This window comes from Falco cherrug, chromosome 9 (assembly GCF_023634085.1).
Source record: "Falco cherrug isolate bFalChe1 chromosome 9, bFalChe1.pri, whole genome shotgun sequence".
NCBI classification, from domain to species: Eukaryota; Metazoa; Chordata; class Aves; order Falconiformes; family Falconidae; genus Falco; species Falco cherrug.
In genome coordinates this window covers 38,243,125-38,267,902 of record NC_073705.1, presented here as the reverse complement: position 1 = coordinate 38,267,902, position 24,778 = coordinate 38,243,125, and the positions used below count along the sequence as shown (strand labels likewise).

The following is a 24,778-nucleotide window of genomic DNA, read 5'->3' as shown; positions in this document are numbered from 1 at the left end:
AAATAAGAAATGCTCTTCTTATCCCCCCTAAAGCAAATCACGAAAATTAAAGACTTCCAGGATTTTTTTTTCTTGAAACAAAATTACCTTGAACCTTATATTCAGTTTTCCTGCTTCTTCATTATTCACACTGACAATATAAATCAACCACATTTTAAGTCTCAACAGCAATTAAGAGTTGAAATTAAGTAATGGTTGCCTAATACTGATTGAACCACCTTCCTTGATCAAATTTCTTCAATTTGTAATGAAAATAGTTTGAAAATGATAGCAGCAGTTCACTTCACATATAAATATTTTAAAAATTTATAGACTGATTTAGTCTATTATTTTATCACAAAGTATGACCAGCCATAGAAACCTTATTATACATGACTGTCACTGACATATTACAAACTAATAAAACACAAAATGCAATTCTGAAAAAGAAATTGGATGAATCTATTGCAAGAGTGATTTTTATTGTTCTTTTGAAATGCTATTTCTGCCCAGCTTTGCTGTCAAAATGGCAAGATTTTTCCTAAATATTTCTATCTTAATTAAACCCAGCATTTTTTACTGAAAAAATGCTTTGGCAAGCCTCTTCTTCCAGCTCTAGCTTCACCTTCCCTAGCTTCATGGAGCGAGGATGCTAACATGTGCCCACCTCACAAGTCTCCTGCTGAGCTCAATTACTTCATGTTGAAAAGAGCCCGTACCCTAAAACGGCAGCAGCTGGGGCACCATCCCCCAGCACAGTACATTTCTGCATGACCTTAATTATACCTTAATACAGGCACCACAATTGAAAAAGGAGCCCAAAACAAAGTACATGATTATGATTATGTAGGCTAAAAAAAAACCCCAAAACCCAAAACCACTTTCAGTGAAGGTTCTTTTGCTGCCTTGCACTGAGCAGTTGCTACATGCACGCTGCCTTCGCAGCCTGAACGTGTTAATAAACGTTTATACGGCCAGACACGCTCCTGCTGCTGACTTAAAAGATGATGTACAGAAAGGGAGGTAAACCACACAGGGACACAGAGGGAAGGAATGCGGCTTTTGTTAGTTGGCATGAGATAAGAAGTTATGTCCAGTGTTTCTGGGAGAATATCTTAATCGGAGGAAAGAGATAAAATAAAAGTAATTGCTATCAGGTCACATTCATTAGCTCCTCGCTCCTCTGCCCGTTTCTGGCAGCAGAGCGCCCTTCCTCCTGCCGGGGACAAGGAAGAGACCTTGAAGCCATCTGCTGCCCAGATGTGTAAGTGTAATTATACCAAAAGGGCTGGGCTCAAACACCCCGTGCGGGTGCTTCGAGTCCCCTGGAAAAGAGCAGGCTTTCAGCCCAAGCCTAAATGGCTCCTGCAGCAAGAGATGCTGCAGGACCGCAGCCGCTGCTTCTGCTCCAGAGGAAGCATGCTCCACCTCAGCAACCCAGTCGCTCGCTCCCAGCGGGGCCAAGGGGAGCCCTGGCAGCCATCGTCACTTGGCATCGGCCATCCTGAGCTTGGACATCATCCTGACCTCGGGGATGGGTCTGGGATGGACACTCAAAATAAATTCAGAGCCTTGGGGGAAAAAAAAAAAAAATCTGCAAGGGACAGGCAGATCTGGGGCCTCAGCACCCATACAAACTGCCGTGGAGCATCACCAGCGTGCCTGTGTCCTGGGGCTGCTCAGGAGCTTAGTGAGCAAGGGTGTTCTGCCTTGTCCCCATTTCTTCTAAGAGGAATGATTACTGATTTGTCTAAATTACCTTTCCCCTCTTCATCTGCGTGGTTCTGGCTTGGAGAATGCTCCTGTACGCTTTCTCCTCCTCTGCCCTGTTGTGGTTTAACCCCAAGATTATTTCTTTGGCTCCAGGAGTCTTATTTCCCCAGCACAACAGCACTGAATTGCTGGCTGCCCCACACCAGCGTTCCTTTCAGATCTAAATCTGCTGTTTTCTCCCCTTCCTGCTGTCCCCTGTCCCCCTCGTCTACCCCAGCATTGCACTGGTCAGAACAGCATGACTATTTCTGATTTTCAGGTTGCCCCCCCTCCTTGCTGCAGTATCCTTCCAGAAACAGCCCAAGTTTTGCCTGGTGGAAATGACTGTTATCTCCAGGACACTTTACACATTACTTCCACGCCATTTGGAGTTTTCCGCCCCAGTAGTTTCTGTTGCGTCTCTCATTTCACTCCTTGGACACGTTTTAAAGGACCAGGGTCTCCTGTTTACTGGTGAAGCCAGACAAGGGACAGGACTGCCAGAGGCAGAGACTGACTTTCTCCCCAGGACATCAGGACGTCACTCAAGACCCAATGACGTTCTCCGTCTGGCATCACAGTATATGCAGCAACAATCGTGACAAAAGCTTGCACTTTGTCAAGATGACCTTCAGAGGGAAGGATGCTTCTAGGTCCAAGCACCTACTTTGGCTTCCTCCATGCAAGGAAAGGAGAGACTTCTTATGAGCCTCCCAGCCCCATACAACAACCCATACCCAAGCCATGTCACTCAAATCCTCCATGTCTCATCATAGAAATGCAGCATATGTCTCTCATAAGCATCTCACCTCTTGAAAAGTAAAGTTTCCACAGAAATCCCAGGGATATCTCTGGTGTCAGCTGTGCAAACCCTTTAGCCCAAACACCCTTTTTTACTCAATGCACTGCAGTCCGTTTCGCTAAAATGCCTTTCTTCAGTGCTGGCGGAAAAGAGCAGGGAGATGGCAGCTGCTGCCTGGTGTGCTTCCAAGCTCTTGCTCAAAGGAGCTGCCAGCATCCAAAAGCTAGAATGAACACTCAAGACGGTGCCTGTATTTCCCTACACTTAAAACAGCCCATTTATGTTTTGCTTGCATGTGGAAAGTGGGACCTTTATGAATATTTACAAACTTGCCCCAGAGCCAAACGTACCCAGCGTGCCTACACACATGGCATCCCCCCCCCCCCCCCCCCCCCCCCCCAGTAAACTCAGCCTGATGACTTGTGCATTATTCACATCCCTCAGTCCCTACCCGCTTGCTACTTTCTCAGCTCGCCTTCTTTCTGCTCTTCCATGCCAGCGCAAGCCAGGAAACAGCCACTCGCACAGCCTCTCGATTACTGATGAAAACAGGCATCCCATGGCACTGCTGGCAAAATCCTGACCTGGCAATTTTCTCCACGTAAAGATATGTTTTAACATTCAATCTTCCTAGGCAATATAGAAATAACCCCATCTTGGTGGATCATGCAGGCTGGGTTTGAGAGAGAAGGAGAGAAGGCATAATTTCTTTGAGGGATATTATATTCTACCTAGTGATTACAGAGGAGATGAAACCCTCTCAAAAGGATTATCTCATCCAGCTAAGAGATGGCTTTTTAATAGATGGACAGTACGCCTGATCTTAAGACTGTTGAAGGGAAGGGCACAGCCTTCACAATGCGTCTCTGCTTGCAGGAGTTTGCTGAACAAAGTTAGTAATAAAAACAAAGTATGTAAAGGAGAAAGATCAAAACAAGTGCATGGTGACCAGCTCTGTGAAGCTGGAGAGACAATGTGGACATCTAACCCATCATTTTGTCAGCCAGCTATTCCTTCAGGGCTGAGGGAGGCTGGTTTTGAAACCCAGCAAAAACAAACAATTAGAAATGAGGATGCTCAGGCAGTTTGGAAAATGTTTCACCTGCTGCAGATCATCGCTGCGTACCTGTGCAGTGCAGGCTCTCTTCTTGCAGCAACCGCCAGTTGAAGCCTCACCTCCCACATCTGCGACAGGGGTGAGAGATCACCCTCAGTCCCCAGCACTGGCCATGCCCATGGGATGCCAGGGTGGAAGGGAGGTGGAGATGCTTGCCTACCCACAAAAGACAACTGGCTGGCTTCTCCCCAACAGTGTTTAATAAACAAAGCTTGAATAATTAGCAAATTTGTTTGTTGCCTTTCCAGGAAGTTTCTTTTAAAAACAAAATGCCATAAGTAAATTAAATTGCATCCAAAGTGCTGCAGAGGAGTTTGTATTGAACTGTATTAGTTGAAAATTTTGCATGCGCAGAAGTGGTGGAAGGAGAGTAAGGCTGTACTTGGTGGATCAGTTATTCTTTGTAAATCATTTGCTCAGTTCTAAAATCCACACAAAAGCGTATGGGCAGGGAGAGAAGGAAAACAGTGAGTGGGGAGAAGGCTGGAGGGAGAGGGGAAGAGCAGGGAAAAAAACCCAACAAAACTAGGAAGAAAAGCAGCCAACAATGATTATAGGCCATTTTGCAACGTAGTGGGAACATCTTTATCAGCTCTGTTATCATCAGCTTCAATGTAAAGGCTTTTTATTTAAAGAGGGGGGCGACGGGGGGGACACATGAACAAACCAAAACAAACAACAAGCAAAAGGTGCCTGTGAACGTGCAAGGGAATGGCTAATGTGGCTGAAGCGAGAGCTCACACTCGCTGCAGCTGCTTCATATGCGCAGCATCAGGCCTCAGAGCCATCGCAATAGAATTATACGAGCCCCTGAAGACTCCTGGGCAGGATGGCAGGGAAACTGATGTAATTACCAACATTATTGCCATTAAAGCAAAATAATAATTTTAATTACAGCTAGGGCTTTTGGGGCTTTCTCTGATCCTCCCTGCCCCTGCTCACCATCCAGCATGGTCTGGGTTCCAGGCTGTGTAATGGGACAGGGCAGCAACAGTCCCCTCCTTTTCCTCCCCTTCCTCATCAAACACTTCTACACAGTTGGAAAAAAAAACACCAAAACCACACACGTCATAAAAGCCACTATTTCAACTACACCACCACATTAAAGATGGAAATGGTGACCAGCAGCTTGTGAAGGCTCAATCCCAAAGGCTACTCCCTGAGCAGAAGGGATTGCTATTGATGGTAAGTGCCTGCCTGCCTCCCAATTAAAATAAATCGGTAAATCAGGGCTGAGTTCAGGAGATGTGACACCTGCAAGCTGGACTGTAGCTACCTTAGCTGATGCTGCCCAGAAACTCTCCTTTCTATTTTTAAACTCCTTTCCCACAGCCCTTCCTCATGCTTGCTTGAACTCAAGATGAGATAAGCACAGTCCCAAGGTGGATGGTTGTGGTTGTAGATGCAGTGGGTGCCTTTTGAAAAGAGCACCCTGTTACAGTTGCTATCTCCTGCCAAGTTACAGATACTTTTTTGTGGTGTAACTGTCATCTCATGAGCGGCTGGGGTGCTAAACAGCAGCCTCTGGCCCAGAGCCTGGCTGAGGACAGCTTTTTGCTGGAATATGTAACCCAATAATATGCATTGCTTTATAAACCACTCAATGCATTAAGTATAACAGGAGGAACAAGGTGGGGAAAGCACTGAAGGAAAGAAAGTCCCACTGGAAACCTCCCAAGGAAACATTCAGCAAAGAAAGCAACAATTAAGTGACCATTTTGCCAGCACATGAAAACTGCTGATGCTTCAGGGCCAAGAGAACGCCAGAGATTGTTTGGACTTGATCAACAAGCTCAAGACTTGGGGGAATTGTGAGGGAAAACAGCTCCTCACAAGAAGATACTAGACTTGGTTACCACACCACATGATGGCCTCCGCATTTGCAGAAGCTCTGCAGGACCCAAGATCTGTAGACGGCATGGCACCTGGAAGTAGCAGATGCAGAAGAGGCTTGCAGAGTTATGCCTTTTAAGCATAAGCTTAAAGGTTGTTCGCTTCAAAGGCAAAATGGAGGGTTGCATGCCCCAGAAGGTCTCATACTTGGAAGGTGGGACAAGAAAGCCTGCACCAAAGGGAACAGCCCACCCTGATCCCAACACCACACCAGGTACCACAAAACCAACATGGGGCTTTGGCTGCACTTCACTTGCTTCACGTAAAAGCGTTGGACCATGACAATCCAACAAGACTAGTTTCCTACAGATCCAGTGAAACGGAAAAACAGATTAGATAAAGCAGATCGGACTTGTCAGAAACTGAGGCATCGCCACAACAGCCTGCCATGGGCTTAGCAATACATCTCTCCCGATTTAAAAGCCAAACCCCGAGACTCACAGAAACACGGTACCCTGGGGCTGCGCGAGACGAGGAGAGTGAAAAAGAATGCATGAAAGAGGTGAAGTGCAAGAGATGCATCTAAGAGGAGAACAAACCCTGAAGGTCAGAGTAGCAAGCACATGAGCAGCTAACTAATGTACTACAGCAGCACCACAGGGCACAGACACACACGTCCTAGCAAACTGGAAAGCCATAAAAGTCTATTATAGCAAATCAAACAGCAGTCAGCATGACAGCCATTAGCCTGAAATGAATACACGAGAACTTAATGAGCTCTGTCGAGGCCAGCTTGGTGAATTAAGTTGCCAATTCTAGCAGGATTCCCCTTTTCTTTACAGACTTGAAAGTGTCCGCACCGCCTCGTTGCCTTTTGACAAGCAAATCACGGGGCGCCCTTGCCCAGACGGGATGGACGATTACGCTGGAGCAATATCCCTCTCCTGACACACAGGCCCTCGGTCAGCTATTCCAGGCAGGTACCAGGGATGCAATTAAGACATGACAAGCGCAGAGGACCAGCGGCATCAGCCTAACACATGAGCAATCCCTGGTCTGGGTATTCAGAGCTGCTGTGACAAGGAAGAACCCACAGTTAACCTGGGCATCCTCTCCCCCCTCCCCATGCTAGAGAGGAATCACAGTCTGCAGCCCATGCCCAAATAAATTCCCATTCTCAAATCAAGTGGACTGCATAAAATGCCAGGACGGGTATTTAGAGGCAGTATTGTTTTTAAAGGTCAGTTTACTTCATGTTCCATTTATTTATGCACACTCTTCTTTTGACTTTCCCAGTGCCACACAATAGCAGCGAGGTTTAAATAGCCTTTCTGTTGCTGCTCCATTAGCTAGGACAACTGCAAATCGATACATCCATTTATCTCAAAATTAAAAAGAGAAAAACCCTCATTAGCTGCCAATTCTGCACAGAGCCAGTCTATGCAAAGCCCCACCAGCACTTCTACTAGCCTCTTCTCCATCCCCAAGCTCCAGCCCATTTATTCATTAGCTATAGGCCCTTCATCTTGGGCTGGCAGGTCTTTAAGACAGATTTTGCTACCCACACCCTTGCTGCACACCCTGGCCTGAGCTGTCTGGAGCACTGGGGATGACAGCATCATCCCCTACCATGACTGGTTCCCCTGACTCAGCTGCATTCCAGGTGTGCCCAGACTCTGGGGGCCTCAGCTTCTGAAGGCTCCTCTCCATGACACATCACCTCAAACTCTGAATACTTGTGGACAAGCAACAGGGAAAAACCATAGACAAGCAAAGGTCTCAAAGCAAGTGGGCATCTTTTCCTCAAGATCTATCTGTGCCAGTACACACAGAGTAAGTTCACTGCTCACATCTCCTGTGGGCCTTAGCCCTTGGAGGGTCCTCTTTAGGTGGTTGGACCCCACCCCCTGCTCTCACAGTGCCTGACAAGACAAGGCTCTCTCCCTGGCAGAAGAACAGAAGTGTCTCCAGGATGCTGGCTGAGCAACACAGTTGTGGCTCATTACTTCTGATTGGTGCCCTTGGTTAAGGATCACGGCTAGAAACTGGAAACTGGCAGGCTATGCTCTATAATTAGATTAGGACAACCTCCAGAAAAGCACAGCTCTGAAGGCCAAGTGGCAGAGCAGGCACTCTGGTGGAAGCACTGTGCCTGCTACACCCCAAACAACTAGGTGGTCCTGGAAATCCCTCCCGGCAGAATCGTTACTCATGGCAAAGCAGCATGACAAGCAAGAGGGAGACTCTGGGGCTCAATCTCCTTTTATTTTACTTTTTTGTCCAAATGACCTGTCTGCAGTTCTCTTTCCTCGCCCAGCCTTAATTTTCCAAAGCAGCACTGGACCTTTGTCCTCCCCGCTCCGCAGGACTAACACAGGTTAAGATTGGAAATGTGGAAGGCTTAAGATTTGCAGTATCGGCTCTCGGGGCAGAAGCGATGAGCAAGAGGAAATACAGCACAGATGCCCCAGGTATATAAACACCAGGGTTAATACAACACCAGTTCCCGAGGCACAGAAACCCACTTCCCCTCTCCCTCCATGTGGAGAAGGGAGCCCTCTGTACCAGGTGCTGTAAATAGCAAAACCAGAGGTAAGTCTGAGGGCACAGGAAAGGAGACTATTCTCCTTCAGTCCAACTGACATTCCTTCTGCTTTGCAGACTTCTGCAGACAACCCATCACCAGAAGCAGCAAGGCAAGGTGGCCACCATCAGTTTCCAGAGGACCAAGCAGAAAGGCGAGAGCAAGGAGCAGCTTGTGCAGCCTTTGTCAAGCCATTTCTGCACCATTTGTGCTGTAAAGAGGAGAAGAAATGACTCTGACCCAGTGTCATTCTCAAAAGGAGGTTTCAGATGACTTGGCGCAAAGATGAGACTAAAACTCCTGGCTCGTACATCACAAGCAACTTAATGAAGAAACCTCATCCTCACAGCTGAGGGACAGGGAAAGATCAAAGCCCAGCACAGCAGGGCATCAGCAGCCAGCATATTAAATAAACTGTTGTAACACAATCATATATACCTCTCAATTACCAACGACTGCTTGATTTCACACACACACACAGATGCACACTTGACCTCATCCACACCCCAAAGCATGCACTGGGAAAAATGGGCTCTGCCCTGGCACCAGGATGCAAGAGGGAGAGGTTTCCTCCACTGGAGGATATGAAATGCCGTACTAATCCCCTGTTTAAAATCTAACGCCCCAAACCTTGTCCTCCTAGCACCAGAAACCACCTTCCACTCCACATCTTTAAAGTCTAAATTCACATCAGAACTGTAAGTTCCTGGCGTATTTTTGCCAAGCTGAGCTCCAGGTGCAGAAGTTCTCCCTGATGGTATGACTAGGTGTTACCTCCTTTGCAACGGCCAACACAGAGATAGAGCAGCAGAAGGTTGTGGAAGCTCTGTGTTAGGAGATATTCAACACTTGGCTGGATAAAGCCCTGAACAACCTCATCTAACAAGAAAATACTCTCTGCTTTAGCAGGAGCTTGGGCCAGATGATCTCCTGTGGTCCCTTCATACCTATTTTATACCTAGGACATCATGGGACAAGTCCTGCTACGGAGCTGTCAAAGGGAACCACCAGCAAAGGCAGAAGTCTTTGGGCAGGACTTTGCCAGAAATCTGGCATTTGTAGAAACATTTATTCCTGCCTCAGGTGGCCTCTGTGACAAGAGCTGCACATCACCCCCGTCTCAAAGGAGAAGAAAAAGAACAGGTACCCATTTACAGCTATCTTCAAATTTCACATTTGTCACGGGAAAGACCTCACCAAGGCTGCAAAGACTCTGAGCTCCAAGTCTCCTCTTCCACCTGCCTTCCCCCAACACCCAGAACATGGTCACTTCACTTCTGCCCAGTTTCAGGCAACAATAACTTCCAGAGGCTTAACCTTCCCCCAGCCCCAGGGAGGGTGCAGGGCAGGAGAATAGTTCTGTACCTCGGTGGCCCACACACAGCCAAGCAGACAGCCCAGTGGTGGCAGCCAGGCAGCAAGTGTGGCCACCGAGGGAAAAGCCAGGAGCCAGGCTGCATGGAGAGGCTGTGACAATCCCTACCTCCGGGATGCGGACACTGTAGGGCTGGTTGTGGAACTGCGGGGCGTTGTCATTCACATCTCCAACTTGGATGTTGACCGTCCCTTTGATCACCTGTGGTCACAAGGATAATGACAGAGAGCAGACATCAGCTTTATGCATGGATTTAAAACCTAAAAGAAGCTTGTGGCTATGTTTTCTGAGTCGGGCTTTCGGCAAGCGATGGCCAGGGCTGGCCCCACTCCCCAGACACCCCCAGGGTGATGCAGAAGGTCCCCCGGCAACCCACGCTCATCCTCCTGTCTCCCCTCCACCTGTGCCATAGACCATGAAATGAGAAGTCACACTTACCCCTTGGCTGTCACTGACAGAAAATTCAACCGTGAATTCTGACTTAGTCTGAAAAGGAAGGAGAAGGAAAACATATAATTAAAGATACTGTAGTGTTTATCTGCAGATGGCAGGCTTGGGACTTTTAGCCAATATTATTACACGCAAAATGCTTTCAGGACCTTCAAGAAGAGAAGGAGTGCTTGAGTGCAATTACCTATGTTAAGTATAAAATGCTGAGAAATGTCAATGCCAGCGAGGCTCCAGCCACATTTCACAGGCAGAAAGCCATCTGCCCTGGGTCAGGGGGATGCAGGGACTAAAGAACCAACTATCCGACTGAGCACTTTAAACAGACAACTAGGCTAAAGTAGATGAAAGGAGCCCACCGTTTAACCTTCTGTAGCGTGCCAGCAAGCCCCAGCTCTCTTTGCACGCCTGCCCAGTCACTGGTGCTGCAGGCTGCCTGCTTGTAGCAGCAAGAGGGAGTAAGTGCAAGGCAGAGAAAGGCAGTTTTCCACCCACGGTGTACTGTAGCGTGGCACCATCTCTGACTGCAAGATACAGGGACGATGCAAAAAGACAAGAAAGTCCAAAGAAAAAACTGTGTAATTAGCTTTTGTTTGAGATGACAATACCACAGTTTCACTGAGGACATTAAATCTTGCTGCTGCTTTCCTAACTTACCTGCTATGCAGCAGTTCTTGGGATATCACATAGCTGGGAACACTGGGATAAGCCCAGGGTCTGTAGTAAGAACTGGCTGAAATCCCATAAGCCTATTAAAAAAAATGCCTGTGCAGTCCTCTCTGCCCCTTATTGCTTTAACTAAATTAACAGCTCGGTCTTAAATGGCAATATGCTAGAGTCACTGGTGCTGGGGTGAGGGACAAGTGGGGAAGAGGGGATTATTTCGGTGTTAGGGCAGGGGGATATTGCCAGTGGAGGCAGACCTTTCTTTTCCAGCAGCTATCATTTCGCTCAAGTTTTACCAAGGAGTCGCACAGGAATGAACAGCAGGACTTGGACCACCATACCTATCTGGTACCTGGGAACCAGCTGGTGTTTCACTTCCCCCAGTCCCAGCAACCCCTTCCTCCTCCAGCATCCCTTCCTGCCCCCTGTGTCCCAGCCCAAGCTGCCAGAGCACAGCAACCTCATGTTTCCAAAGCATCGTGCAGAACAGGCTGGACAGCAGGCCTGAAAAGGCTCACCACGCCGCCAATTTGGTTGATTTATTCCTAATAAGACCGGCTCAGGGACAGGCAGCAGCCACCAGTGCCCAGGCCAGGAGCTCTGCTCGCACCAGGGTAGCAGTTCATCTTGGATAAGGACTTGGGGAAACAGCTCACCATAGTGTCCACCCCTCCTGTCCCCACATCTGCCCCCACCTCAGGCCCCCGGTCCAAACAGATGGGAAATTCAGCCTGAGAAAGCCTCTCCCAGCTCCTGCCTTGGGGCAATGCTTGCAGGCAGAATGAAGAGCTGAAAGACCTACGCAGGGGAGAGCTTCTGCTCCCTGCAACATCCCACCCTACTGCAGCAGTCTTCCATCCATCTCCCCCCTAGTCATCGGTGCCACCTTGAGGGACAAAGCAGTAGGGAAAAAAAGAAAAATAGGAGATAAGAAACAACCTGTTGAGCATTTAAATTTTAAAAACTTCATAAAATAATCTGAGAAACTGCCACTTGCTAATTTCTGCCTCCACCCTTCATGTTAGCACATACGTTTTTTAGACTCAGGTGGGATTTTTTTCTATTTTAAACCTGTTCTCCTTCTAATCTTTGTGGGAGTAAAAAAAAAAATCTTTTAAAATTTGTTTTGCCTCTATACATCTGCTCCTTCCTTTTTTCCTTTCTATTTTCCTTTTTCCTGCATTATTTACCTTACTATGACTCCCTCTCCCTTTTCAAATCTTTTTCTCCTCCATTGTACAATAATTGATCTTATGCTTTTTTTTTTTCCCCCTACGACTTTTCTTGTATGGTATTCTCTCCCCTGATTTTCTCAACTCATGAACCCAGGCCAGCACTCTCTGCTCCCAGTGTCCTGTCCACCTCCATCCCTTCCTTCCCATACCATCCTGCTTCCTCCACCACAGACTGCCATTTACACCTTTCCCATACCAAGCTATGCACATGTCTGCCTTCACCCTCTTTCAGGTATCACTGACTTTGAGCCCCAGCATCAGCGCAGGCTCCTCTCCTGGTTCAGCCAAGCCATGCATGCAAGCTCTGCCCATCTCCTTTCCCACTCTCCATCAAAAGACACCTAAAAATCTATTGATCGCCCTCCTTGGCTTAAGGCTGGTATCATAAGTATTGGGAAGCAGTAGGCATTTGAATAAGGGAAGATTTATGACTCATGCCAGCAGCTGTTGGCACAGGGAGGCGAAGGGGAGAGGGGTGAAGAAAAACACATATTCCAGAGCCTCGCTCTCAACACTGTAAAATTGGGTTTGCCCTCCACAGCCTGAGCAGCATCCACCACCCAGTTCTTCCACATCTGGCTGGCTGGGACAGCCCTGAGGTGTGTTAATGGGCTTTTATCTTTACAACACTGCTGCTAGCAAAGGAAGAACCGAACACAGGCAACAGAAAGCAGCACAGGGGAAGAAGCCTGTTGCCTAAGCCATACGGTATTTTCCTCCCAGTCTTACCGAGCTCCTGTCCAAGCGCCTGTGCTATCCCTTCCTCCCTGCTTCAGGAATGTTGCAAGGGCCAGGGCTTTTGTAAAACAGGCACCCGGATGGGATACCACCCTTGCACACCAAAACTACCATTGAAAATAGGGGTGTGAAACAGCTTCCAGGCAAGAATCTTTCCAGATCTAGCATCCAGAAACCTGAATCCACAGATTATAAGTCACGATGACATTGAAATAAGCAGGGATATCTCACATCTTTTCACATGCTGCTCTAAATAGCACAGGCTTTAATCAGAATACAGCTTTAAAGAAGAAGCCTGTAGATTTCCCTGAATGTATGAGTATCCTGGCTCTTTGGCAGATCACCTCCATTTATTAATTTCTTTACTTCCAGACTTACAGATATTATTCCAGAATCCAGGAAAACCAACAATCCAGACCGAATCAGAGAGCCCTGCTTGTTCCCCTTGTCCCCACTGAGCTGGGGACAGTGACAGGGTAGCTAGGGACAGACCACATCATGGACACACCTGGATTCCCAGTTCCCCATGGGAGCACCACCCAGGCTGCATCTCAGCTGCCACTTAAGGTGGAGAGCCACCATTTATCTGAGCAGAGAGGCTTTTTTCCCTCCCCCTCAGCAGAGGATGCTCTCAGCAGCAAGCAGCATTACCTCTCTGTCCAAGGGTTGCCTGAGCCAGACAACCCCTGTCGTGCTCTCCACTGCAAAGAAACGGCTGGCCTCCTCACCGACCACGCCAAAGACCAGTGGGTCATTGTCCAGGTCTCGGGCCAGCAGCTGAGTCACTGAGGAACCTGGGAGAGACAGAAAGAAAAGAAACCATGAGTAAAATGGGTCAGAGAGGGAGAAATCCTGAAAACATCCTGCTTGTCCTTGTCGGGGAATGCAAGTCTTCTGCCTTTGTCCCTTAAGTCATTCCCAAGTTATTTCCTCATGGTGCTACAATGGCTCAAGCAGCAAGGGGAGTCAAGCTGTGCAGAGCCTTACTGTTCCCTCTAGCACAGATAAATCGAACCACAGCTCCTCTCTTGCTTTTCTCAAAAGAGAAAAACCACATTAGCTCAGCAGAAGTGCAGCCATCTCAGGCACTAGAGATGGTAGAGGAAGCCATGCCTCTTCTGGGTACGCACCTACCAGCCTCCCTCACGCTTTCCTCCACCAAGGGACACCACCAGCAAAAACATTCCCGAGTTAAAAGCAAACACCCCAAGGCCAAGAGCACGGGCATGATGCCCACAGGTGCCTCAAGGCTCAGGGATTTGGTAGGACCTGAAGCCAGACACAGACGTGGGGTTTGTTCTAAACACAGCAACTGCAGCAAGCACTCATCTTTTTGGCATATGTGGAACCCACACAACCAGAGAGTCTAAGAGGCACTGGGAGAAATCCATCACTACCTTCTGCCAGCTTATGTTTGAAACCATCTTCTGCAGCATCCTGAATACCCCAGAAAACAGAGACCTTGCTCAGCCATCCCTCGCGGGCATGTGGTTGTAAACATCTCTTCCTGACCAGAGAGGAAACCCAGACTGTCTGAAGCTGCTGCATGGGGGCCATGTGTCCTCTCTCTAATCTCTACACTACTCCTGGAGCAGGATGACTTCTACTGTTCCAAAAGCAAGGGATGGTCACCACCCTTGGAGCCTCAGCCCTGTAAGAACCTCCTCAAATAATTTCAGATCTCTCCATGACAGCTCTGAGCACATTTAAAGTCTGCTGTAGCAGGCTGACTACAGCTGGCTGCCTGTTACCCACCCAGCTGCTCTCAGTCCCCTCCTTAGCAGGAAGGGGGAGAAGATGGGAGGAAAAAAGCTGATGGGTAGAGCTAAGGATGGGAGACCCCCTTGACCACCTGGCCTCGAGGATGCGGTGTGTGGAATTTTCTCTGTGTGAGCAATCTTTGGCAGTAAGAGAGCACTCCAAGACCCCAAATCATCTGGCCGAGGAGAACAGATGTCAAAGTTTCATCCATCTGGGAAGAGGAGGGAAGCTCCAGTAGGCCAGAGGGCAAACGCGGTGGCACGGCTTGGCGAGCAGAGCAACCCTGGCAATTACCGACCGGTTGGGCTGACATCAATCACAGTGGAAATAATGGAAAAAGCTGATATGAGATTCCATTAATAAAGAATTAAATGATAGGAACATAATTAATGCCAGTCAACACAGTTTTATAGAAAATAGGCCTTGTCAAACAAACCTGATTTTATTCTTTGATGAGATTACAATTTTGGCAGATAAAGGTAACTGCAAAGAAATAATAGACTTTTGTAAGGCATTTGACTTAGCACTGCGTGACTTTCTGATTAAAAATTTAGTGTTATACAGCATCAATGAAGTGCACTCAAGCGAGGACCCAGCTGCCTGGCAGGTCCCAAGGCCACTGACCACAGTCAGGGGAACATCCTAGCATGACGTGAAACAGCTGTCTGTGCAAACTCTGGTGACAAATAGTGGGGAGGACCAGCAGCCACGTGAAGCTCTTGGTAACTCGGGCTTGTTTCATAAAAACCTGTTTCCGTAACCCTGCTCCAAATGCCCTTGAAAAAGGCTGGTAGACCATAGCTGTTAGAGGAGAGCATCTTGAAACCAGTCATTCTGGCAGGCCTGAGGGTCCATTCATGGAAGGAGCTCCTTCCATGCCCTGGCTGGCAGAGCCACGGTGCTCTTTGAGCACTCAGAGGGGTGACTTTAGGGCTATATAGCTGCTGCTGCCAAAGCTGCAATTCTGCAAGCTGCTTGGCTGGCTGCATCAGCTTCAGGACCGGATGCAAGAGGAAGCCACAAACCGTCAAGAGCTAGCAAAATGCTTTACATTTAACAAGGGCTTTAAAAGCTTGAACTTTTGATGAAATGAAAAGCTTCATTTATGACAAAGAGCAAGATGACTCAGGCCATCTAGAGCACATCCATGGGGAGGACAAAATGTAAGATTACTATTCCACAGCATGAAAGCACAGCAAGACTCAGTGCCCAAATCCTGACAAATTTCTATTTGGAAAAGGAATAGCTCTTTTTTTTTTTTTTTTTTTTTTTTTTAAGCAGCAGCTACAATTAATCACTGGAAAAAAAATTCCTTCCACCAACACAGGTGCAAGCAAGTGACAGGTCATGACCAAAGACATTTTTGGACAAAGACCCAAAAGCAAGAGTCCTGTGATCAGCTAGCTTATCTGCAATGCTCCCATCTTCGGTGAAGCCAACACCAGAGATATGAAGCAACCCTACTTTCTCAAATGGCAGAGCCTTGATATAAAACTAGCTACTAGCTTGGTTTTATTTTGGAGGACATCTGAAGCCATCCTTAGAAAAGGGGGTTTTTTGCCCCAGGAAACAAGAAAGACTGTGACTGTCCCCATTGCAGTGAAAGCCAGTAACTAGAACAAGATAAATCCAGGGTCATACCTCTGTATTCTCTCAGATTTAATGGGATAAACAGATTTTCCCCCTTTACATCTCATTCAAAAACCCTGGATCAACAGGCTATCTGCAATTCCTTCCAGAACCGCAAATACTTCAAAACTCCAAAAGGTCTTGGTTGCATCTCAGTGGAAAGGAAAATCTTAAAAATCCCGCTGAACATGAAAAGGATGCCCTACCCAGCTCTAATCATAGTTGCATTCATGGTTTGTGTGCTGCAAACGCACTTGCACAAAAAAAAAAAAAAAAAGGAGAGAAAAAGAAAAAAGACAAAATCAACCAGCAAATGAACATGTAACTCTTCTCCGTCTCTTTGCATTACAGCTACCTCCCACCGTTGGGGAATTTAGTTCCTAAATTAAGTTCCTAAATTCAGGATAACCTGGAGAACGAGGCAAGGCCTTTCTGGGCAGAGTGCCTCATCCCACCTGTGTCTCTTGCTCCCGCCAGTCTGCAGACATGTAGAGCTAGATCCCTGTGAAACAGCGTGCTGGGCTTGGCTGCTCTCTGGTCTGAGGGCATAAAACTGAAGGACAGATTTGGTGGGTAGAAGAGGAGGAAAGAAAAACACATGAAAAACATTCAGAGCCTGTACCCTCCTCAACTTTTCTTTCCTTCTATTTGTTAGAAACAAGAAACCTCATTAAGAGATAGATAGGGCAGCTGAGAACATTAAAGTGTAAGCTGCACCATATCATAAGAAAATACCATCTCAAACCCTCACAAGCGAGGCTCCAAGAACAAAGAGCTCCCCTTACTTGTCCAGTCAGTAATCACCATCCTAACTTAAGAGCACCTCCAAAGTCATTACAGGGGAAAAAAAAAAAAAAAAAGCATAAAATACAGATCAAATCCCTGAAATAAGAAATGAGGCTTCATAACTGCTTTGTCATTTGTTGTTCTGGTTTTTGCAAGCTCTACCCCAGGGGAATGCTAAATTTAGGCATGTGGTGTAAACCAGGCACGCAGGGTGCAGTGAGAGGGGACCACAGCAAAGCACACGGGGCTCCTTCAGCACTTCCACCACCACGTAAGCGACCTTCCACAGATTTCTTTAGCATCAATTTATTTCATGCCTCTTCTCTGCTACCCCCACATATCTTTTCCCCCCTCTTAATGTACAGCACCAAGGGAGGAGGAACAGGCTAGCTGGACAGCACAAGGCAAACAGAGCTGGAGTACCTGTGCCATGGTCACCATTTCACAGCCTGCAAGAAATCCCGTTTTCCAGGGTGATCACAGGGAAGGTGCTGTTGTCCCAACCCATAGATGAAGCCAGACCAAGGCAAGCACCTGACCCAGCGATACTCAGCTCTGCAGCTGGACTCCACACTCTTTCACAGAAGCGACCAGGAATTGCCAAAGGATTGCAAAAGCAGCACTAGTATCTTCACACAAGGGTGTCTGTATCACTGGGAAATCATCAGAAAGCAACGGGTCCCACTTGGAGAGGGTGTGCAGAGCCCAAGGAGTACCACATCTGTCAGAAACCCCTCTTGGGGCATGTGCAAAGACAGACAGCTTGCCCAGCTCTGCTGGGGGCCGTGCTGAGGATGCCTTTTGAGCCACCACAAGCCCAAGTGCCGACCTGGCCTCCAGTGAGGGCTGAGGAAACAGGGACAAATTATCCTTCTGCAGTACAAAGTTATAGATGCCATTTGTTTCCCCTCAGGAATCAGACAGGGCAGTTAAGTGTCTTGATTCCACCAGATAATCACAATTTATCTTGTCTCCTTTTGCCTCCTTTCTCTCAATCACGGCTACTTCTCCCTCTCTCTCCCATACACACAGATTTTCTTCTTTCTCCAAGTCCTGAACTTTGATTGACCTCAGGAGCTTTTTTAGTTGCTGTTGCCTCTTGTTTTTTTCCTGCTAGGATTTTATTAATTTTTTTTTTTAGGTTTGGCTGCTTTATGGGGTGTACTTCTTCCCCCCATACAGGAACTCCTGTCTCAGCATCTTGTTTGCAGCTGTAAACCTGTGTATTTTTCTTTAACCTTTCATTTTGCCAAGGAGGAAAGGAGGCAAAGGGGCTGTGCCCTCCCAGTTCCTCTCAACTGGTTTTGCTTTCAAGAGGGGTATGAGAAAGGAGAAAAAGTAAACTCTCCAAAAGGATTTTAGAGCTCCTGGAGCATTTTGGAAGCACTAAGCCCCAGGGCCCAGGAAAGAGTCAGAGGATAAAGCAGCCGCCTGAGCAAGATGCTGACACAGTCTGCACAGGAATGAGGTGGGATGGAGGGCACTGGGATCCAATGGAAGGGGCAGGTTTATAATTAGTTGCTTAATAAGATGCTTTCTTAAAAGGTCTGATGCATACCCAAAGTGGAGTTAATGGGAATCTCTCCGCTGGTTTTGGGGCTCAAGACTTCAGGCATCAGGTACACTTCAATATTAAAATAACTTTAATCCCTCTTTTTAAATGCCTGTGCCCATTTCTCCTCGGCTTATCATTTCCCACCCCTCTAGAGCTCCAGATCGTATCTCTGGGCACAGTCACCACACAGCTTCTTGGCCCCCTGTCTTCTGCCACCACTACTGAGAACGGTCTGGAGACTGCCAGCACCATGAGCACTCAGCTTATGGGCAAGGGGGTTTGCAGGATAAAAAGTCAGAAATTTCTAAGTAGCAGAGGCAAACGGATCAGAGGCACCAGGCACACTGGGGAGAGAAGCAGCAGGGAGACAGCCTGTATGCCAAGAGTGATGCCTATGGTCCTCAACCGAGGTCACAAGCTGGCACACAGAGCCCTCAGTTGCTATTCAACTTCTCAAAACAGCACAAATTTGTTTACACAAAAATAATTTTAGCATCTGCACCCTGCAGCAAAGAATCCCCTTAAGTGAAGGCCAATGCCACCAGATTTCCTTGGCTCTCCCTCCTTCCTTCCTTGGAAGGGAGATGGGGCAATGGCATCCCATTCACTTCTCCCACACCACTCCCCATATTAGCTGCCTTCCTGCCCCCGTCACCCCAGCACATGCATCTCCAATTAGCCCAGTTCATCACAGCAGGCTGGCCCTCTGATGTGCTTGGTGACAGGATTTGATGGATCTGATCTTGAAATTCAAACCCTGTTCTTCTCATTTGTCACCTGCTCCCTTTTCTTTCCCTGTAATTCGTTTTCTCTTTCACCTTTCAGAAAAAAAATAAATGAAGAAAAAAAGCCCTTCCATGAAGTTTTTCCAAAGATTTTTTTAAAAGGAAAGATGAAGTGCCAATATTTCTGCACTGCTGAGCAATGTGAGGGAGAAGAAAGGACAGTGACTCCCTAGCAAGCAAAGTAAAGCAAGAATTTAGTTTCAAGCAGGAGGCCACTGCAAGTGGGAGCTGCTCCTGAGTTTGGGATAAGGCCTCATTGCTTTCCCAGGGAGGATGACCCAGAGCTGGGGCCAGAGCCTGCACAGGAGACCTTACCTGACACAAAGTTGGGGACAGGAGAGTAGACAACGCGCAGTGGGCTAGGAGAGCAACCAAAGCACACTTAGGCTCAGGAAACCCCTTGCAGATACCAGGGGTCTCTCCACCTTCATTCTTGCCTTCCTCCCAGTCAGTCCCAGCATCATGGAGCAGTGTCACAGATGGCCATAGTTAAAAAAACTAACCAGCACATGCTCCAGCCTGCTACTGCCGGGAAGACCTTGCTCCTCACAGCTGGAGCATGCCTTGGGTGAACAATAACAGCAAAATTCACACCATGCAAGCATGCTGAGATTAAACTCTGGCCAACATCACGCAGATACACTCGGGGATACCTAAAAGCACACCAACAGGTACAAGGGCAACCCACTCATCCGTCTCCAAGCCCTTCTCCCAAGCAGGTGGCTGCCAGCTTGTTTCATAAACACAACCTCAACAGATCCTCTCTGGCCTCCTCTGAAAAGGCTCAACCACTTGAGCCAAAACTTTCCAGAACAGCTCAGCAAACAAAGTTTCCATTCCTACAAGTGAAGCTGAGCTCAGTGTTACACACTTCTTATTCCAGGTGCTAATGGGAAACATCAGCTTACCCCACCACCGAGGCTGCCTCTGCTCTGATTACTGTGCTGCGCAATGAGTGAAAAAGGGCAGGGACACACCAGCACTTTTCAAAAAGGGCCTCACAATAAATAAACGAGAAAAAGAACTATTTCTGCCATCAGAAAAACAGGAGGTCTTTGACAATTATGGGGGGAAAAGCCCAGCACAAGCTGGTCCAAGAACCACTGATGCTACTGCCATCACCCATCACATACAGGAGAGAAAGAAGCCAAACACAGGGGTGACAAAGAAGAGGGGAAACAAAACTGTGCAGTCAAAACCATTTCGGAGGGAGTTTATCAAGCTGGGAAGTGAAAGGCACAGCAGAGTTCTTCTAGTTCCACAGATGCTGAAAGCCAGAGCCAGAACCTGTAATTTCTCTGCTGCATTTAGTTATTTTAAGTGGGGAGTCAGTGTCGAGACGGAATCCATAAGCAGACCTGACAGCCAGCAGTAAACTGCAGAAAGAGATATTGCCTGCCTCTGTTCCCCCCCAGCTTTCGCAGAAATGTTTGAAAGGGTGTTTAAAGCTGTTTAAAAGGAGTAGTGCAACAGTAGTTAAAGAAGAGCCAAGCATTTGCACCAAGAGTGGCCGTAACAGAGGGCTTTTTTGCTTTACTTCGCTATTTATTGAGCACTTCAGTTAATTTTACAAGAGAAGGGGTGGGGGGGGATAAGAAACCCCCAAACAACAGTGGTATATTGAACTTCCTTGACATTACCATTAAACAGAATACCTGAGGCTCTCCTGGTAGATGCTGTGCATGCAGTCACTGGGCTGCTGCCATGCACGCAGGCAGTGGCGTCCTTCCAATTAAAGTCCACACCTATTTCAACATGGTTAGAACAGAGCAATGTCCCTCCATCTACCTTCAAACAGATCTTACAGCAAAGCCGAAAGCAAGCACGCTCTCCAAAACAAATTTAAAATGAATGTCTTCATGCCAGTGCTGTCTTTGCAGCGGATGGAGGTCACAGCCTTTGCTCACCCGCTGGCACCCCCTTGGCTTAGAGACAGAGGTTTATTAATAAAAGCTTTCCAACCACACTGGGGTATTGCCGCCAAAAATCACCAATATGCCTTAGTGTCACTGTGGCATCTCCAAATCTGCCTGGAAAAAAAGGAATTAAAAAAAATGCTCATCCCTGAGCAAACCCCTGCAAACAGCAGTGGGCTTAGGGGATGTCTGCCCCCCCCCCCCCATTCCCCCTGCCTGCTCGGGGGGATCTGGCAATTCCTGCCCCCCAGTTCACTACAAAACCCACAGCCCTTCCCTGGGACAAAGGAGAACACTGACAGTTTGCAAAAACTGGAAGGACTTTTGTTTCCTTTTCTTTGGGAAGGAATAGGCTGATCAGCATGAAAGAGGGAACTAAGTACAATTACATCAAAACACCAACCCAGGAGAGCAAAATAAGAAAATAAATACTTGTAAAAAGGAGTCTGGGTCTGTTAAGATATTCCTGGTGTGAAAAGGGTTCCCGCACTTAAAAAGCCCTCTTAAAAATAATTTCCTCTCCAAACTGCCTGGGAGCCTCATAATTACCAACAATGATCACAGACCCATTCATTTCATCCTAAAATTAATACATCATGTTTGGAATGATATCACATTAATTTATCACAAGATTTATGAAACTTGTACTTTTTTCTAATGAGTTTTATGCAAATTCTGCTCCATCCATTGTTTGTGCCATAAAAAAGTTCCCTCACAGAAGCTGCTCTGTCAAAAAGTCTCATTCACTTTTATTGATATCTGTCCTTCCCTCTTCATCCCCACAACAGGAGGGGGAAAGGAGACGAGCCAGTTCCAGCTGGGATGTGCTGAGCAGAGCCCAAAGCACAAGTGAGGAGAGCAACCCCATCACAAGGATGAGGTCTGCAGGTGAGCTAACCATTCAAGGCACTTAGTTTAAAAATATTTTTAAAGGGAATTAACTGGTGGTTCACTAACACCTTTGTCTGAGAAGGGTCAGAGAACAAGAGGAGCACTGGGGAATCGTGAAATTATTTAGACTTTCCACTCTGGGAAGTCCACGCTTTGTAAACTTACAGAATAAATACAGAACGGGGAGGGGCAGATAAACACCAAGGGAAGCATAAGCACCAAGCATCGTGGGGTTATAAAGGGGGAAATCACATGAGATTAACTTGGTATTTTACAGTAGAGCTGTAAATTGAAGACAGGAACGAACAAGACATCCTGTCAGCCCAGGAAAGCACTCAGTGTAGCGCCTTACAAAGCCCGAGGTTTCCTGAAGGCCAGGGCAATTCTCAGAAGCGTAGGCAAGATCATCTCCAACTCCACTATGGCAGGAATATCTCCTACGTTTCTAAGCACCACACCAAACGGAAATCAGACAGAGATCTGCATCAATACCCGCACAGTTCCGCCTAGGAGGCTGGGGAAGGGGATTCTTGGAAAATCCTAAATATTAGATGCAGCCTTGCTCCTTAGAGCTGCCCTCAGGCAACCGCTAACAACTATCCATGAGACACACATACAAGGGTGGGAGGAGGCAGGATGAACTGAAAAAGCAAAGGAAAACATAAATCTGGAGTTAGCAGAAACATCCCAGCAGTGAAATCTACTGAGGTGTTAAATAATGGCAAAAAGCCCTAACATTGCCTGGGGGGCTTTTAAAACTGGCCTGGAAAAGATGCTACAAAATCAGCACTCCCAGCACTGGAATAGCCCCAGCAGCACTCCCTAGATGAGATCCAAGCCCCAATTTCAGCAGCTCCAGGGATGGGGAGGAGGATGCTCCCCCCGTGAAGGCAAACCCATCCGCTCTGCACGGCCGTGCTGCCAAGTATCCCCACGAGCACTGCTCCAAGTTGCCTCCTGCCTCTCTGAAACACCCTAAACACCCCGTACACCCCCACCACTCACTCCTCAAGGAAAATCTAGCTAATGCAGTCTTGATTAACATTTCTGACACAAAGTTTAAACCCTAAATCCATAGAATATCCTTTTCTAATTAATTTTTAAAATAAGCAGCAGCCCAAGACGAATAAGGAATATTTCCTTTGTTCCTTCCTGCCTTCTGTCAGGCTCCCCCCCCCCCCCCCAAAAAGAAGAGGGTTCATTTTTTAACTAAACACTCATGGGTCAACGGAAACTGTCATAGGTACCACAATGGAGAGAAACACCTCCCAGTTCTCCTCTGCATGAATGTCACAGTTTGGTAAAAGGCAGAAAACCAAGATTATTAGTGAAGGCAAGACCTTCACCCTCACCCTGCTTTCTCACCAGTGCCTGGGCAAGCTCCAAGACAGAGGTGGAGGCCACCAGAGGGGACTCAGGATGCTGGGTCACTGGTGAGATGTTTAATCAAGTCTACTCCATGCTGGCGAGAGGCATTCACCCCTAAAGCTGCCCTTATACTCACACACCTTACCAGAAGTGCCCGTGGTGTGCACACATCTGTCTGTACAAATCTCACACCTCATACATGCTGCAACACCCCCTATCCCAAATGCCATTTTTGAAGGCAGCTTTTTGCAGTACCAACACCTACCTTGAGGCCAGCTTTTAGAAGACCACACTTTGAAAAACAGACATACATAAGGGTGGGACATCCAGGTAATTCAGTGACCCACCTACCAGAGGCTGCACGAGTACTTTTGCAGCAGGCACTCCCCACAATGGCCATCCTCTCCCCAAGAGCTCAGTAGCCTCCCTGCAAGTTACAGCCAAACACAGGAGAAGTATTTGCACCACAGAAAATACAGCATTCCTACAAGTTTCATGAAAATAATAGCTAAACTAAAGAAAGTGTTCCTTCTTAGGGTCGCAACATTTTTTCTTTAAAAGACATGGTTGCCGGGTGTCCCATTAACGTGAACCTGCACAGGCAGGGAGCAGGACATCCCACCTCTCTTGGAGACCTTCCTCCCAGGAGTTTTATTGACTACGTGCAGAGATAGGGTTTTGGGAAAACTCCAAAGCAACCACTCCAAGCTGTTCCTTGGGGTCACTGTGCTCCCAGAAACAAGTTATGCTAACTGCCCAAATAAGATGTACAAGTAAGCACATAGACTAAATCAGCAGCACCACAGTGCTGGGGTCAGTCCTATTTGGGGAGTTGAAGGGCAGAGGACTCTTTTTCTAAACAGAGCCAGGGAAGCTTACATTTTGACTGCCAGCTGGAAGGAACAGAGATAAGAAGAGACTCCTGATCCTGCCAGAGAAACCATGACACCATGCAACGAGCTTCACAGGTCAGAAGAAACCATTTCAGTGAGTGACCTGTCATGGCCTCCCTTTTTGGCTACCTAGAAGCATCTTGCTAGCTAAAACCACGTAGCAGCAGGGGTGCTGAGCACCCATGTTTTCAGAGGCATCTGCCAGTAGGACATAAAGACTGGGTAGCCAGCTGAAGCAAGCCATGCTTTCTCGCTCAGAAAGATTGGACAAAGCTTGCCTAGAGGATAATGAGCCAGAACATGCCATCAAGACACAAGATATTGTCAGCCCTCCCAGAAAGGGAAGTCCAGAGCAGGTGGAAGACTGAGAGTTACCATATGTCCAGAGAGTACCAACCAGCTCCGCCAGCTGGGAGACTAGCAAGGACTGAAACCAAATCCTAGCTCCAGGGATTACTTTCCACTTAGTAGATGCAATGAACTAACAGGAGCTCCACTGAGATCATTCAGATGGGAGTCACTTCTCCTCAACTTGGAAAAACAGGGATACATGCCCACTGCAATCTCCCAGCTCAGTGCAGGAAGCAGGAGGGCAGAAGAGACTAGAAGATGCAGCTGACCCATCATCCTCAAGTTCATCTTTTCTCTTTGGCCTTACCAAGCTTT

General features: G+C 47.4%; 1 protein-coding gene across 2 annotated transcripts in view; it reads right to left on the bottom strand.

Annotated features, from left to right (window-relative positions):
- CDH23 (cadherin related 23) overlaps positions 1–24,778 on the bottom strand; it is a 213,404-nt gene that overhangs the window by 149,068 nt on the left and 39,558 nt on the right. For both annotated transcript variants that reach the window (XR_008733842.1, XM_055720362.1), the window contains exons 4-6: positions 13,180–13,322; positions 9,881–9,928; positions 9,551–9,643 (exon numbers count right to left, since the gene is read on the bottom strand). Coding sequence is in view for 1 of the 2 variants with exons in the window: in XM_055720362.1 (XP_055576337.1) it covers positions 9,551–9,643; positions 9,881–9,928; positions 13,180–13,322 (284 nt within the window). In the remaining variant the exon portion in view is untranslated. The remainder of the gene's footprint in view (positions 1–9,550; positions 9,644–9,880; positions 9,929–13,179; positions 13,323–24,778) is intronic.